The following is an 18051-nucleotide window of genomic DNA, read 5'->3' as shown; positions in this document are numbered from 1 at the left end:
CCAGAACTCGCTCCAGTGTCGGCTTCAGCCCCAGAGCTCGCTCCAGTGCCCGCTCCTCGTAAGCGCTTTCTAGAGTGCCATCTAGTGCCCGCTCCTCCAGAGCACCCCCCAGGATTCCTAGATTTCCCCAAGAAAAATTTTGGGGGTGGGCCATATACCCGTGGCCGAGCCAGGTAAGCCCACGGAGGATCTGCCATGGCCTCCTGAGTCCCCTGCTCTGCCATGGCTCCCTGATCCCCCCCCCTCCCCGATTGTTACGGCGGAGGGGAGGCGATCTGTCACGTGTATGTTCCCATTGAGTTCCTGTTTTCCTTATTTGGTCCTTCCTGTTCCTGTCCCAATGTAGTTTGATTTGTTCCAGGTGTATCTCATTATTAGTTATCCTCCTCACCTGTCTGCCCCTCGTTATCTGCCCTATTTAGTTCTAGCCTGTTCTGAGTTTCTTTGTCTGGAATTGTGTTTGTCAACTCCTTGTGCTACATGTGATTCCCTGAAAAAAATAATTAAACTCCTTTGTTTTGTACTCCTGGTCTTCTCGTTCCTTGCTCCGTGCTCCTCACAGTAGTAACCCCTGACAGAATTCCAGACCACACAAAAAGTGAGCGGCGACTTTTTCTCGCATTTGTGTTTTCCGCCTTTGTGAAAAGTTTTTTGTTTTCCTTGTTTTCCTCGCGGCTATGGAAATTGCCGCTCGGTTCTCCGCCTTAGCTCGCCTAGATCTCCCCTTTGTCGAGTATTCCTGGGAGTTCTGCAGGCTCGGTGTGGCTACGGCCCTTGATGACGCCACCATTAATTCTTTGTTCTGGCTCGGGGCCAACTACCATCGCCCCGTGGACCTCCCAGACACCACGGGACTGAGCTGGAGGGAAGGAATCCTCCGGTGTCTGGAGAGCGTCCTGCCCCAAGCCAGAACCAGCCTGCCGTCCGCGGCTTACTCTAGTTCACCGGCCGTTAATATGGCAAGCCCAACGAACATTAAGGTGACAAGCCCGTCAAGCGTTCATGTGGCCCCAGTGTCGGCTCCAGCCCCAAAACTCACTCCAGTGCCAGCTCCTCGAAAGCGCTGTGCTGTGCCTGCTCCTCCAGAGCACCCTCCAGTGCCAGCACCACGTAAGCGCTACCCTGATCCCCAGTTCAGCCCAGGAAGGGCTCCTGTTCCCGAGTATAGCCCAGGGAGGGCTCCTGTTTCCCCGTTAAGCCCAGGGAGGGCTCCTGATCCCCAGTTCAGCCCAGTGAGGGCTCCTGTTCCCGAGTATAGCCCGCGTAGGGCTCCTGATCCCCATTTAAGCCCAGGGAGGGCTCCAGATTCCCGGTTTTGCACAGGGAGGGCTCCTGATCCCCAGTCAAGCCCAGGGAGGGCTCCTGATCCCCAGTCAAGCCCAGGGAGGGCTCCTGATCCCCAGTCAAGCCCAGGGAGGGCTCCTGATCCCCAGTCAAGCCCAGGGAGGGCTCCTGATCCCCAGTCAAGCCCAGGGAGGGCTCCTGATCCCCAGTCAAGCCCAGGGAGGGCTCCTGATCTCCAGTCAAGCCCAGTTTCGGCTCCAGCCCCAGAGCTCGCTCCAGTGCCCGCTCCTCGTAAGCGCTTTCTAGAGTGCCATCTAGTGCCCGCTCCTCCAGAGCACCCCCCAGGATTCCTAGATTTCCCCAAGAAAAATTTTGGGGGTGGGCCATATACCCGTGGCCGAGCCAGGTAAGCCCACGGAGGATCTGCCATGGCCTCCTGAGTCCCCTGCTCTGCCATGGCTCCCTGATCCCCCCCCCTCCCCGATTGTTACGGCGGAGGGGAGGCGATCTGTCACGTGTATGTTCCCATTGAGTTCCTGTTTTCCTTATTTGGTCCTTCCTGTTCCTGTCCCAATGTAGTTTGATTTGTTCCAGGTGTATCTCATTATTAGTTATCCTCCTCACCTGTCTGCCCCTCGTTTTCTAGCCTGTTTGGAGTTTCTTGGTCTGGAATTGTTTGTCAACTCCTTGTGCTATGGGTGTGTTTTTTTTGTTTTTTTGTTTTTTTTTCCCTGAAAAAAAACCAATTAAACTCCTGTTTTGTACTCCTGGTCTCCTCGCTCCATGCTCCTCACAGTAGCAACCCATGACATTGAGGACTCTGGTTCATCTATTATTTACTTTTAGATGACTTGAACATTTATTCACTTTCATGTCATTTTAAACCTGTAAGACTTCTGTAGAGCACAAAAGAAGAAAGTTGAAGAATGTCCTGGCTGCTCTTATTCATTTAATGAAAGTGAGTGGGGGGGACTTTCAAACCCCCAAATAATAAAAAAATAACTTCCATTTCAGATCCGTTTCTATGACTATGATTTCTTAAGATGTGGCATAAAGTGCATTGGTCACATGGACTACTTTTATGATATTTTGGTGCTTTTTTTGTGCTTGACAGCTCAAGACCCCATTCACTTTCATTATATAGGTAAGAGCTGTTTCTTTCATTTTTCCTTTTGTGTTCCATGGAAGAACAAGGCATTCAGGTTTGGAATGATGTGAGGGTGAGTAATTGAGGACTTTGGGTCATCTATTATTTACTTTTAGATGAACTGAACATTTATTCACCTTCATGTCATTTTAAACCTGCAAGACTTCTGTAGAGCACAAAAGGAGAAAAGCTAAAGAATGTACTGGCTGCTCTTATTCATATAATGAAAGTGAGTGGGGACTCGGGATTTCAAACCCCCAAAATAATAAAAAATAACTTAAATTTCAGATCTGTTTCTATATGACTTCTTAAGATGTGGGATGGTGCATTGGTCACATGGACTACTTTTATGATACATTTTTGTGCTTTTTTGTGCTTGACAACTCAAGTCCCCATTCACTTTCATCATATAGGTAAGAGCTGTTTCTTTCATTTCTCCTCGTGTTCCATGGAAGAACAAGGCATTCAGGTTTGGAATGATGTGAGGGTTAGTAATTGGGGACTTTCGGGTCATTTATTATTTACTTTTAGATGAACCGTCCCTTTAAACCATAACCTATCCAAACAGTGTGGGTGCTAAACTGGAATTCGGCTCATCCTCAGCTGACCTCCACATCCTTTCCACATCTCTGCTTCCCGACCAACACTCCTCCACAACTAATCTTTGAAACATGACAGCTTAACTTCCAGAGGAAGCCAGTCTGTTGCCTCCCATTAAGGTTTGTCACGGTGGATGTGGTTTCAGGATCCCTTTGGCTTTGATGATGTCTTTTGGGGGGCACCTTTCAAACCGTTCCTAGACGCACACAGGCCGTAGTTGACAATATTTCCCTCCACTGTGGCCTTTTTGTCGATTTTCTATCACTAGGCTAATCTTCCCGGCTCCCATGAGACGTCCATTGAAACAGACACTGGTTTGAGCAGATGTAGGTCATTGGTGAGCTTTTTGCTGCTCTGTGGGGGATAGTTGCACATGTGGCACTCATTACAGCTGTTTCCAGTTGTAAACTCCGAAAGGAACCAGCTGCCGTCTGCAGCCAGTGAGAATGAGAGAGCGAAAGAGTGAAAGAAATAGTGGAGAAACTGAGTAATGAAATTATCAAAGGCTACGCTCGCTCCAGTTCTCTTTCTCATTCGTAAATGTATAAAGATCTGAAGCGGTGTTTTCGTTCAGTGTTATGGACACAGAGCAGCCATTATGTCTGTGCTCAATATAAAAAGGTCAGAACAAATACACACAGCTGCCTCTAAAGGAGTTAATGACTGAAATCTAAAAATACAAACTCTGAGGAAACAGTTTCCTTTAGTTGTTGGTCTTACGCTCTCCTTGTGCTAATAAGCTGCTGTGAAAACACAATTTCCTTTGTGATGTATCAAATTGTCCACAATAATGATCTTTAATTGATGTGTACCTAGTAAAACCCCATACCCAATTATCCACTATGGGATGTAAAGTTGATTTTAAATGTATTTAAGTTCTTTCAGGTCATTGTAGTACATTTGGACAGTTGGTGAGTTTCACATTTCACATTATCGACTTCTGGTACACATCTGCTATTTTGAACATGTGCACCTTGCAGTATTCAAAATAAATGAAGTTGAATAGATCAAAAATTAACATTCTGTCATCATTTACTCACCTCATGTCATTCCAAACCTGTATGATTTTTGGAGCACAAAAGTGAAAGATGCAAAAGCACCATAAAATGATCAGAAATGTGGTCCATTAAATTATCTGGTTGCAGCTGAATGAGAAGATTATTAGTGAATAATAACTTAATTTGAGAAGGTTCCTCACATCAAATGACTTCAGAAGTATATGGACGATTATGTTGCTTTTCTGTTCATTTTGTGATTCATGAAAGTAAGTCAAGCAGGTTTGAAAGGGCATGAGGGTGAGGAAATGATGACAGAACATTCATTTTTGGGTGAACTATCCTTTTAAGCTGTTCATGTCTATGTTTGAAGCAGCTTGTCTCATCTGGAATGGTTTCAAAATGACTAATGCATTACCTGTACTTTTTGCCATGTACAATTGAAGGGGGTCTGAATACTTTCCGTACCCACTGTATATCTGCTGTGATCTTCTCTGTGATCATCCAGGATGAACAGCAGTCCTTTACTGTTTGTGCTGCTCTTTGAGAAATGAATAGCCTGTCGGTCCAGGAATAGTTTGCATTCTCTCGCTGACAGATGATCTGATCTCATTTCCTCACTGTTTAATAAGGATCCGCTTGTGACAGTCTACATGAACAGATGATGTCACTGGGATCCTACCTTGCCTGCAATTCTTGTCTTTGAGTGGATTCATGTTGAACTGAGCTTCACCAGGCATATTCTCTTGAGTCTTTTGTTCATAGACCGTGTCATGCGGTAAAACTTAAAGGGATAGTTTACAAGAAATTAAGATCATGATTTACTCTCCCCATGTCATTCTGAAACTGTATGACTTTCTTTTTTCTGTAGAACACAAAATGAGATATTTAGGAGAATGTTAAAGCTGCTCTTTCCTTACAGTGTCCAAATATTGTTCATTGTTTTCTTGTTTGCACTATGAAACCTCATAATACTTCTTGGAGAAGAGTTTGATAGTTCATATGTTTGTTTAGGTTCTTAAATGGGTTGAGGAAACTGTCCAGGCTATGAAGATCCACCTTCTCTCGTCCGACCATGAAACTGCCCAGGAGACTCAGTGGGAGGTGTCCTTTGACCCCAGTTTAAAAGAAGTCACCGTGTCATTGAGTGGTCCAGCACCACAAATTGAGCTCAGAGACCCTCTTGGTAGGCATATGCTTTTATATTAAACGGTTGTTCAGGAATTACTACAGATGTCTGACTTCCTTTCTTTAATGTACCGCAATTAATAAACCTTTTTAAAATCAATATCTAAATAATTATAGGTCGCGTAGTTGGAGAGAGACAGGGTCTGACAGAACTGCTCAACATCCCAAACTCAGCACGGGTGGTCAACCTGAAGAACCCTCGACCAGGACCATGGACATTAAAGGTGCCACTTAGAAGCTTTGAACAGCATCTACCATGATCCTAGTTAATAACTGTTAACTACAGATACTTCTGAAAAATGTCAGTGATTGAACCCTGCTTTTTCTCTCGTCTAGGTGGGCTGCGGTGGGAGACACACACTTAGAGTAACAGGTGTGAGCAACCTGGACTTCAGGGCAGGTTTTTCTAGTATACCTGTCACAGAGTTCAGCAGGACCAGAGAGAGACCTATTAAAGGTATTACTACATCGTCATGTGGCTACATAACCCTTTTTCTTTGATTATTGCTCCAGCGATAGCCTAAAAATATTTAAATATATATATGTGACCCTGGATCACAAAACCGGTCATAAGGGTCAATTTCTCAAAATTGAGATTTATACATATTAATACATAATAAATAAGCTTTCCATTGATGTATGGTTTGTTAGGATAGGACAATATTTGGCCGAGAGACAACTATTTGAAAATCTGGAATCTGAGGGCGCAAAGTCAAAATACTGAGAAAATCGCCTTTAAAGTTGTCCAAATTAAGTTCATAGCAATGTATATTACTAATCAAAAATTAAGTTTTTATATATTTAAAGTAGGAAATTTACAAAATATCATCATGGAACATGATCTTTACTTAATGTCCTAATGAATTTTTGCATAAAAGAAAAATCAATAATTTTGACCCATGTAATGTATATTTGGCTTTTGCTACAAATATACCCCAGCGAGTTAAGACTGGTTTTGTGGTCCAGGGTCACATATATTATTCAAATCATTAAAATAATAAAATTAATGCTATTAAAACATAATTGTTTTTATTGTTAAATAATGATTTAAAACAGTTCATATTTAGTACCAGAAATTAATACCAGATTGTGCTCATGTTTGCACATGACTTAACTGTATTAAGAATTATAGCTCTAACATATCCAGTTTTCCTCCAGGCGTTCCAGCCCACGTGATGCTGAAGTGTTCAGGTCTGAAGCCTCCTGGTCTGGTTACCAATATGGAGCTAGTATCTTTAGGGGGCCGCTCTTTGCGTACCATTCCTGTGCCGTTGCCTGACGATGGAGGCTCAGGAGGTATTTGGAGGATCCCAGAGTTTCGAACACCCTCTCAGAGCTTCTTCCTCAAAGTGTCTGGAAATGATGGAGATGGCTATAACTTTCAGAGACTGTCTAGTGTGTCATATACCAACATTATCCCAGGTAAGCGTCATTCAACACTGTCTAAATACTTTTTGTTTTGTTTTCATTTCTGTTTCATTTTGTTTTGTTTTATTTAAACTTTGAACTGTTTGAACACTGTATAAATACTTTTTGTTTTGTTTTTAATTTCTGTTTCATTTTGTTTTGTTTGTTTTTTGTTTTATTTAAACTTTGAACTGTTTGAACACTGTATAAATACTTTTTGTTTTGTTTTTAATTTCTGTTTCATTTTGTTTTGTTTGTTTTTTGTTTTATTTAAACTTTGAACTGTTTGAACACTGTATAAATACTTTTTGTTTGGTTTTTAATTTCTTATTCATTTTGTTTTGTTTGTTTTTTGTTTAAACTTTGAACAGTTTGAACACTGTATAAATACTTTTTATTTTTTGTTTTGTTTTCAATTTGAATGGGCTTGATGCTCTTTTGGTGTTGAGATGCAAGTTGACATTGTTTATATTGTGTTGGGTAACCCAGCTGTGATGAACCAGTTTAACCTTTTGGCCTCCTCTCACCCTGCAGAGCCTCCACGAGTGAACATGCCCACTGTGGTAAGAGGCTTCTACATGCAGCCTGCTACGATTGACTGCTCTGTGGAGAGTGACCTGCCCTATAGGCTGAGATTCACCAAAGGTGGAAGCACAATAGGAGAGGAAAGAACCTATGAGTGAGGCTCTCCTCAGATCTTACCTTTTTATATGGTCCTCTTTCTCTTCTATGTCTGTTTCTGTTTCTTTTGTATCTCACACGCCACTCAAATTCAATACAATTTGATTTGTTATTAGTTTTTGTGATGCATGTTTTTATATTTTGGGTACTATTAGATATTCTTGATAATCAAAATTAAAAGTAGCTGCCTATACCCCTCTTTTCAGATCTTTTGTTTTATAAGAAAAAAGTTTTCAGACCCAATGTTGTACCATATTGTAGAAAGTGGATTTTTTTCTTCCACCTTTCATTCTATATATTTCTTCCTCTCTCCCCTTTGTCTTTCTCGCATATATCCTTCTTCTTCTTCATATCTCTCTAAACCCAAACACGTACAAACACTTTTGCAAGCATTCTCTCTGGTGATATGGCCCTAAGTAAACATAATGGAGCAGATGTTAAAGTGAACATCTGCTGGACAATTTCTTGCTTCGTTTGATACCGCTTGCTGACACAGGGCATTCATTTACAGTTGAAATTCAAACCTAACCCAACAAGGATTTGTTAGCTTTCACTGACATATCAATCTTGGAATGAATATGAACAGTCGGGGTTGTGTGCACTGCACAAAAAGAAAGTCATCATGAAAAATGAAAGAAAAGGTTTTTTTTTTTTTATATAAAGGGCACTCTGTTTTGAATTACTTTTTGAACATGAAATAATGTTGACTGATACTGAAAGGTATTCTGTGCAAGCTAGTTGTTAGTGACATCAGACTGTCTTTTTCCTTTCACCTGCTGCCATCTCTGTGTGCTTGAATAAATTTGTATCATTTGTAATCTGTAATGCTATATTTTCAGTCTAATTCTTTCCATTCTTGACCCCATTCTTGTGCGCAAGTGAATTTCTGTGCAGGTTAAATGCAGGTTTGTGATCAAAGGCTGCACTTTTGGACTCATCACTTAAACCTGCAATTTTTTTGTAATTGAAGGTCTTCAGTTAAAGCATCATGGGAAATTCCCCATGCCTCAGGCAGTGATGAAGGAGCATATGAATGTGTGGCCCAGAGTACTGCAGGCATGGGACGAGCTCTCACGCAACTCACTGTCAGAGGTACTGCATGGATACACACATTTTACGTACTTTTTTCCATACTCAATACAGTCTTGCATTCACACGCACATTTTCAGTTTTGGACCATTGTACACCTCTAGATTTTTGTAAATTTACGAGCACAGTGTCTTTGCAGCATAGTCGCCACGCTGTAAAAAAATCCTTATTTGTATATCATTATTTGTTTTCCAGTAAAAATATCTAAACGTCCTTAAAACAAGACACATACATTTCAGAATCAACGTTTTATAAGATAATAAAACTTTTTGTTTATATATATATATATTAGGGGTGTAACGGTACACAAATATGACGGTTCGGTGCGTACCTCGGTTTTAACGTCACGGTTCGGTATGATTTCGGTACAGCAGGGGGGAAAACTTTTTTTTTCGTACATACGGTTACATAGGTACCGGTGCCATATTGGTACCGGGTTTCGGTACCCAACCCTACATATCTGTTGATTTCAGGAACGCAATGGCCAATCAGAGGAGTTTAAGTCAGAATCCACTCACCGCTCAAAAGTTCTTGCGCAGTCCTGAAAATTGTGTGCTTACGAATCCTCTCATTATGACATACGAAGTGTAGACATTATCGAAGATTTATTGTGCATATATTCATTGTGTTATAACAGAGCTTTATGAGATCGCGATGAACTGAGATGTCAGATTTTAAGTAATAATAAAGAGACCGCTGGTCCTATTCTGCCTTCCAAACCATGCACGCAGCAGCCCATGCTTGCTTTTCTGTTAAAAAATAACAATGAACAGTGGTTTGTGAATGTTGATGCTTAGCCTAAATAATTTTATCGGGAGCGCTCATGTGAGCGCTGCTGCAGGCCCACTCCAAATGCTCTCATTGGTTGAGGCGTGTGATGACACCCATCCCATTCAATCCGATTGACGTGTTTACATGTGACTTTTTTATTCTGATTGTGCTAATAGTCCTATTACGATCAGATTAGTAGGGTCCATGTAAACGCAGCTAGTGACTGACACTATGCCAATGCTGGTTCTGACAACATGCCAATCGTGCACACTAACCACTCCCCCAACCCACATGGCGGAATGACGAGCACAACATATATGTTATAATTCGTCAATTCGCTTAACTGATTCGTTTTCAATGCTGTTTCAGATCAATACTTGAAAATGACCACTAGGTGTCACCGTAGAGACGCGTGTCGAATTGTTTCGAAGCCTCGGCACATTTGCTTCGACTGTTTCAGTGTTTCATGAAGCCTCACTCTGGCCACCGCTACCCATCCCAAGCCAGTATTGATCAACATCCCACCCCTCCTGTGACCCATGGTTGTGAGCATCTGACTTTCAAAATAATAATAATAATAATAATAAACTGTGTTAATGCGCGATAAAATAATTGTTGGCAAAATATAATATATTAAATACATATGTTAAATATTAAATATATTAAAGAAGTATGAAATATTAAATCATAAAATAACTGAAAATGTAGGCGTTTGCAACCAGAGTAGAAGTTAGAGTATATACTAGTGCATTTGTTGTTTTGTGCACTTTTTGTATATGATCAAGAAAAGCAATTTACATTGACATATCCAGGAAAAAATAAAACATAATGTTCACTGAAACCATGTAATTTTTTTTTTTCTGGCTAGGTTAATGTGAAATTCAGTTAATGTAAAAATATCACTTGCTGGTTCAGCTAATATTTTCTGCATGCTGCCTTCTGTTGTTGCGGAGAATAGTTCAGCGTGGAACATATCAAGTATAAATGCCTCTTGAGTGTCGTGAACTGCGCACACAATGTGCAGAGGGTCATGTGAAAATATAAACAAGGCTTCAGCTTGCTAAGGAGGGTGTAATCTCCAGAATTAAAGGAAACTCTAAATGAGAAAAGCTTTTTGCAGTGGAATTGTAAGTCACAGCCAAAAGTCTTGTATTTGACTGCTATGACAACATTAAACTGAGAGATTTGTTGCCTCACATACTGTAGTCTTTTTATAAGCATGTCATCATCATTTCTCTTAATGCAGAGCCCCCTCCTGTTCTGCATCCTCCCGTGAATGTGACGTCATTCCTGGGAACAGTGGCAGTGCTGTCCTGTCAGGTTCAAGGCTCTGTGCGGCACAACCTGACCTGGTATCGGACCGGCACTGCTTTATCATCCCACTCAGGAAGGGTGAAAGTACTGGCCAATTCCTCTTTGGAGATCAGTTGGGTTCGCAGCCAGGACGCCGGACCCTACCAGTGCAGAGCCACAAACGCCCACGGAGAGAGCCAGGCTGTCGTATGGCTGGTAGTCCTAGGTATTCTGCAGCACCTGGTCAAACACTCAGCTCCTGCGGCCTCTCGAGGCCTACCGTCATGTGTTTTCCATTAAAACCCTCCAAACCACAGCGCAACTTCTACACAGCCAGCAAGTTTGAGCCCTGCATGTTTCAAATAAGGAAGATTAATGTGATCTTAGATTGGCGGGTCCTTTTGGAGACAAATAGCCAAACAAATCGATAAAGTGTATCTCACTGTGAGCAACTTTCAACATGTGCAGTTAGACTTCCACCATTATTATACTATTATAGTGTGTGGAGTTTTCATCATCCATTTTGCCATGCCTGCAGACTCAAAGGTTTTGTGCCAAGTAATGTGTAGGAATAGTTCACTAAAATTACTCACCCTCATGTCATTCCAAATATGTGTGCTGTTATTTTTCAAAACAACAAAAATAGTAAGTGCATGTGCAACAATCTATCTATACATCTGTCGTTCTTTTGATCTATCTATCTATCTATCTATCTATCTATCTATCTATCTATCTCTGTCTTATGCCTAAACCTACCCGTCTCCATCCCCTGATCCCTAAACCCACCCATCTCCCCCCCTAAACCTACCATCTCCACCCCCTAGATGTGGATCCAACCCCGCCCCCTGGTTCTTTGTTCTGCAGTGAGGGGCTACTGAATTCAGTTGGCATACTAAACTTAAACATTTTTTAAAATGTTTTTGAAATAAGTCACCAAGACTGTATTTATTCGATCAAAAATACAGTAAAAAAACGTAGCAATAGATTCTAAAATTAAATATATTTCTGTGACGGCAAAATTGAATTTTAAAATGTAACAGTAATATTGTGCAATATTATTACAATTTAAAATAATAAAATAAATTTTATTTTAATATGTATATGTTTAATATTCCATTCTTGTGTTGACCGTTTTCAGTGTCCCATGATCCCTCAGAAATCTTTCTAATATGCTGACTTGCTGCCCAAGAAACATTTCATGTTATTATCAATGTTAAAAATAGTTGTGTTGCTTGATAGTTTTGTGATAAATATTTTTTTTCAGGATTTTTTTGATAAATAAAAAGCATTTATTTGAAATATAAATATCTTACAGGTGCATCTCAATAAATTAGAATGTCATGGAAAAGTTCATCTGTGTGCATTGAATTTATTTAATACACGAGTTTCACAATTTGAGTTGAATTATTGAAATAAATGAACTTTTCCACGACATTCTAATTTATTGAGATGCACCTATATAACATTATAAAGGTCTTTACAGACACTTTTTTAAAATGAATGCATCCTTATTGAATAAAAATATTAATTTCTTTTAAAAGAAAAGTTTGATGGATGAACCAGGAGTAATATCAGTTTTGATTTTTAAAATGTTTAACTCATTATTTTATTCCCCCCATATTATTCAAGTTTTAGACAATTTTTAACAAAATTAGATGAAGAATATGAAATGATTGGATATTACTTAAAATGTACAATGCAATGAGGTCATGTGAAAACAACATAAGATACTCACATATTTATCATACAATAATGCATACTGTTACACTTACTATTTTTAAGAAGTAGTTGGCAGTATACAGTGCATACTGTGCACTTTCAGTAAGTAGTAAGCTAATATTTAATTCTGAACATAACCAGATATTTACAAAGACAGATATTTACATGATATTTAAACAATGCTAGTTTTAATTCCTTTCTCACTTGTTGTTTTCTCAGAGCCTCCGAGCATCTCTGTGGCACAGCAGGTGGTGATGGTCATTGCTGGTGAAGATGCCAGTCTGGAATGTCAGGCTTCTGGCACTCCTCCTCCATTAGTAAAATGGCAAAAAGGTAAATACTGTCCCTAAGCACAAGGCACCTCACCTCTTTTTACAGTTTTTATTTGTTTTTTGATGAAAATGTCTTTTATTGGTCATATTTATTTGCTCTAATTATTCTCTGACAAAACTGACATACAGTGCATTCAGAAAGTATTCAGACCCCCTTCACTTTTTTCAATTTTGTTATGTTGCAGCCTGATACTACAATTGTTTAAATTCATTTTTTTCCTCATTAAGCTAAACTCTGTACCTCATAATGAAAAAGTGAAAACAGAATTTTAGAAATGTCTGTAAATTGATTAAAAAGATAAAACTAAAATATATCATTTACATACATGTAAACAACACTTGAAATTTAGCTCAGGTGCCTCCCATTTCTCTTAATTGTTGCTGAGATGTTTCTACACCTTGATTGGAGTCCACCTGTGGTAAATTAAATTGATTGCACATGATTTGGAAAGGCACACACCTCTGTATAAAAGGCCTCACAGCTGACAATGCATATCAGAGCAAAAACCAAACCTGAGGTCAAAGGAGCTGCCTGCAGAGCTCAGAGACAGGATTGTATCGAGACACAGATCTGGGCAAGGCTACAAAAAAAAAAATTCTGCTGCACTGAAGGTTCCCAAGAGCACTGTGGCTTCCATAAATCTCAAATGGAAGAAGATTGCCACAATCAGGACTCTTCCAAGAGCTGGTCGCCCAGCCAAACTGAGCAATTAATGGAGAAGGGCCTTGTCTTGACTGGTGACCAAGAACCTGATGGTCACTGTAGTTGAGCTCCATGATCATATATGCAGATGGGAGAAACCTACAGAAGGACAAACATCACTGCAACACTCCACCGATCTGGGCTTTATGGTGGTGTGGCCAAACTCAATCCTCTTCTCAGTGGAGACGCATGAAAACACACTTGGAATTTGCAAAACCGCATCTAAAGGAATCTCCGACTGTGAGAAACAAGATTCTCTGGTCTGAAGAACCTCAGTTCTACAAATTATGTTTGAAGGAAACCAGCTCTGCTCATCACCTGCAGAGTACCATCCCAAAAGTAAAGTGTGCTTGTAGCAACCTCATGCTGTGGAGGTGTTTTTCAGCGGCAGGGACTGGGAGACTGGTCAGGGTTGATGGCAAGCTGAATGGAGCAAAGTATAGAGTGATTCTCAATGAAAACCTGTTCCGCAGCGCTCGGGACCTCAGACTGGGCAGAAGGTTCACCTTCCAACATCCAATGACCCTAAGCACACAGCCAAGGCAACACAGGAATGGCTTAGGGACAACTCTGTGAATGTCCTAGAGTGGCCCAGCCAGAGCACTGACTTGAACCCTATCGAACATCTCTGGAGAGACCTGAAAATGGCTGTCCACCGGTGGTCCCCATCCAATCTGACGGAGCTTGAGAGGATTTGCAAAGAAGAATGGCAGAAAATCCCCCAATCCAGGTGTGCAAAGCTTATTGCTTCATACCCAAAAATACTCGAGGCTGTAATTTCTGCCAAAGGAGCTTCAACTAAGTACTGAGTATAATAGTTTAATAATACTTATGTCAATGTGATAGTTCTTTTTTTTTTTTTTTCTTTTTAATTTACAGACACTTCGAAAATTCTGTTTTCGCTGTGTCATTATGAGGGACGGAGTGTAGATTGAGGAAAAAAAAGTTTGGTGCGGTTCGCTTTCACACTGCCCTTTTTGCAAGTGAACCAGAAATTCTAAACGTGTGCTAAGGTCATCCATTTTTTGGACAGAAATTCTCAAGCAGGGAGAAACAGGAAGTGCAAAAACAGGCTAATCATGGAGATCTTTCATAGTGCAATTTTTATTCTTTTGCTGATCTGGTGTTATCAGATACTAACGCAATATGAAGAAACTTATGAGCATCATAAGAGAATGTCAGATGATGTTGAAATTACGACTTGCCGAAAATAAAATCTATAGATATAAAATACTTAAAGCACATCACAATGTTAGTTTAAACATTTAATCTATATAAATGTGCGCTTTTAGGCGCATATCCAATCGTTTGTGTGGAGAGTGGAAGCTGAAGCGCGCTTCAGGACATCAGTGGAAACAAATTAAATATGCCGTCATTTTTGCTCATAAAGGTAAGAATAATACATTGTTCGGAACTGTAAAGGGTCTATTTTTATTTGTGTGCACTCACAATATCAAAAACGTTGTGCTTTTGTAAAATAATACAAAAAACAAATAGGATGCGCTTGCCGTCTCGGGTCTTGAACAGGAGCGCTTCACAAAAATGAACTAAAACTCGGCTAATATTTTCCTTACAGACATGATGAATATATCTATTAAAAAGCTTTAAATGACTACAAAACGAAATAATTCAAATCCAAAACAGAAACTCTTATGTAATCCGTAAAGATGCATTTCTTTCTAAAGGCACGTCCAATGATGAGATGGCAAGTCAGGATCATCAACTTCATCTTTGTGACACTGACTCATAAAACACTAGTTTCTTAATAAATAATTCAAATATCTCCTTACTATTTCCCCCCAACATAGTCATGGTAATTTTTGCGGCATGCTTTAGCCTATTTAGCGCGCTTACGTCACGTTGCTGTGTGCCATGGTCACGAAAACTCACCATTTGCATCTGTTTTTAAGCATTGTGGTTTAAAAACAAGTGATTTAAGCCATTGAAACGCAAATAACAGCACTATGCGCGAGCTGTCTGTTTCTGAGCGTGATTTCTGCAGTTGGGTCGGATCGAGGTCGGGTCATATTCACACCTTAAACGAACCGTACCAGAGTTCATTTGGAAGCGGACTGAGACCACCTCTTCAGCTGGGTCTCGGTGCGGTTGTTTGGTCCGCACCCGAGTGCGATTGCTGTATTCACACCTGCCAAAAAGGTACACACCAAGAGGGGAAACGAACTTGAGTTCTATTCAATCAAACCAAGCAAGACAGGTGTGAATACACCCTTAAACAATTGTAGAATCAGGCTGCAACATAACAAAATTTTAAAAAGTGAAGGGGGTCTGAATACTTTCTGAATGCAATGTATCATTTTAGTCGACAAAAAAAACAATGTGCAAAATGATAAAAATGTGTCAAACAGACCGAACTTTAACCAAATCAAATGTATAAAAAATATATCAACATACAACATATGATATTTCTTCATGCTTTCGAGACTGTTATTAATTTTCTGGGTTTTATAAACGGTTTAGGATATTGCATTACTTGTAGTGGGTTGTTACAGCAACGGTGTATGTTTTCTTTGATTCTTGCACCATCCGTCTTCAGGGGATCTGGATCTGGGAACAGTTCCATTTGCGGAGCAGAATGTCCATCGTGGATCGCTGTGGATCCGTGGGGTTCAGGAACTGGATTCTGGAGACTATACCTGTGTGGCCTCAAACGTTGCCGGGTCTGCCTCTGCTGTGGTCATACTACAGGTGGGAGGTGAGAACAAGACCTCAGCTGCATTACAAGCTGACACAATATAAATATTACTGTGCATTTTATACAGAACAGTTTCATTTTATGTGGACTTTTATTTATTGAGCTCACTGTCGCAGTATTTCTATTGCTTTTCCAAAACTTTGAAGCATATGTAGTTCATAGCATGAATCAAAAACCTTGGACAGAACTATCTGATTTTAAGCAGAACACACCCATAAGCCCATGAGCTTCCAAACCGCAAGTGGAAATGTTTTTCCCGCTTTGTTGCAGAGTGTGAAATTTGGAGAGCAAAGGTTGGTTTTTGGGAATGTGTCTTTAACGGGACTTTTAACAGCTCCTGACAGGATTCTCAGACTCCCAGTAGCTCATGGCCAGTTTACGAGCATGCTTGAATGATTCAGAACTGGATTATAACATTATATAGAACTTACATTAAAAGTGATATGTGCCACTAGCATCACTAAGCGTAATTACAGAAATAATGATTGTTATATATTACGACTTAATGTTCTAGTTCCCAGAATGCTTCCTCTTTCTGCCATTGGTCAATCAAACAGGTGTTCTTGCATCCAAACTCACACCATTGGCTGAGAAGATATTTATCTGGTCATAATATGCAAATAAACTGAGCAAATAAACTGCGACTAAACTTTTTGAGAGAATCAACTTACAGATGTCTTTGTTTAGTTAGTTGTTTCTGCATATTAAACTGGGATGGGAGAAAATATTTTTACATTGTAAAAAATGACAAACTTTTCGTCATAATTATTATCCTACATATAATGTGTGAGGGGAAAAAGGAAAAATATGTTGGAAATAAATTTGTTCAATTTAATATTGGTTGTAAAGCTGATTTTTCCCATCTATATATTTTCTACTTTGTTCTCAGATGTAATTCAGGAGTTTTCACACTTTCTTAATGCCAGGGACCCCAAAATACTATGATACCTTTGAGAGGGCCCCCCCTTTCTAAAAAATAAAGACAGCTGTACATAAAGATACATTTTTACTGTGTGTAAAAAAAAAAAAAAAACCCACACACACACACACAATAAGCATGATGTTTATTGACTTTGGCTTTGTTGGATTTTGTAAAATATGTAGTTGGCCTAAACCCAAATCAAATTATTTAAATATTATTTAAATAGAAATTAATGTTTTTTTTTTTACTTTTTATTTTCACTTATTAACAGACAAAACACAGTAATATAATAATACTGATTATTAAACCAAAATAATAATAAAATCCAATAACAACAACAACACCACCAACAACAATAATATTAATAATAATAATAGTGAGGAGAGGAAAAAGAAAAATATTTAAATTGTAAAGAAGGAGAGTTGAAGATTGATTATTTCTTTTTCTTTTTTTTATTATTTATTATCTTCTGCAAAAAAAAAAGTGCGTTCAGCATAATTTTTTTTTTTTTTATTTTTTTTTTTTTTTTTTTTTTACACTTTTTGCAAACAAAGTGTTTTTTTTTGCAGCTGCTCCTACGTTCTCCGAGTCTCCCGTGGACATAACAGCCGGTGTGGGTGATAACATTACTCTACCATGCATCGCCCGTGGTTTCCCCACACCTTCTCTGACATGGAGACGCCAGGACGGACGTCCCATTTTTGGCAAGTCATCTGGCCACGTCGGCACCTCTCAACTGCCTTCCGGTGCCCTTCAGATCCAGAGTGAGTTTCTATATCTATCTTTGAATAGATGTTTAGGGAGGTTGTCTGCTAGCACAATCCCTCCCAGATACTAAACACGAGGATCTAACGGACATGATTCAACCACAAGAGGATAGTGAAGATGTTATTTTAGGTGTTGACATGCAGGGGAGGGTCTGAGACCAACTGCTGCGATAGAGGAAATAGAAGCAGTACAGCTGAGAGCTTCCTCTCTCAGAGAGTGGGCTGAGAGGAGGTCTCCTCACCCCAGGCCCGCTCAGGGGGTTGGGTGGGGTAAAAGTCAAACCACAGGCCTCTAGAGCCAACACCGGAGCTTCTGGCAGGACAGGGAGCTACATATGGACAAAGTAGAGCTCTAAATGTTTATAGGCTATAATGTTTTTATTGGACAGCCTCTATAGTATTAGCATTGAACAGCTCATCTGGTGTTGTGGATAACCTGG

General features: G+C 39.9%; 1 protein-coding gene across 1 annotated transcript in view; it reads left to right on the top strand.

The window, feature by feature from the left end:
• Positions 1 to 17881, top strand: part of LOC107667509 (hemicentin-2-like) — a gene marked incomplete at its 3' end in the record, with an annotated part of 39150 nt that extends 21269 nt beyond the window's left edge. The window contains exons 5-15 of the mRNA XM_016459189.1: positions 5041 to 5212; positions 5332 to 5438; positions 5551 to 5671; positions 6373 to 6636; positions 7156 to 7300; positions 8273 to 8394; positions 10409 to 10681; positions 12394 to 12507; positions 15764 to 15922; positions 17414 to 17608; positions 17756 to 17881. Of these exons, the coding sequence (XP_016314675.1) occupies positions 5041 to 5212; positions 5332 to 5438; positions 5551 to 5671; positions 6373 to 6636; positions 7156 to 7300; positions 8273 to 8394; positions 10409 to 10681; positions 12394 to 12507; positions 15764 to 15922; positions 17414 to 17608; positions 17756 to 17881 (1798 nt within the window). The remainder of the gene's footprint in view (positions 1 to 5040; positions 5213 to 5331; positions 5439 to 5550; positions 5672 to 6372; positions 6637 to 7155; positions 7301 to 8272; positions 8395 to 10408; positions 10682 to 12393; positions 12508 to 15763; positions 15923 to 17413; positions 17609 to 17755) is intronic.
• Between the last annotated feature and the right edge of the window lie 170 nt (positions 17882 to 18051).

This window comes from Sinocyclocheilus anshuiensis, unplaced genomic scaffold (genome assembly GCF_001515605.1).
Source record: "Sinocyclocheilus anshuiensis isolate Anshui unplaced genomic scaffold, SAMN03320099.WGS_v1.1 scaffold1132, whole genome shotgun sequence".
NCBI classification, from domain to species: Eukaryota; Metazoa; Chordata; class Actinopteri; order Cypriniformes; family Cyprinidae; genus Sinocyclocheilus; species Sinocyclocheilus anshuiensis.
This window is presented reverse-complemented; position numbering and strand designations above follow the sequence as displayed.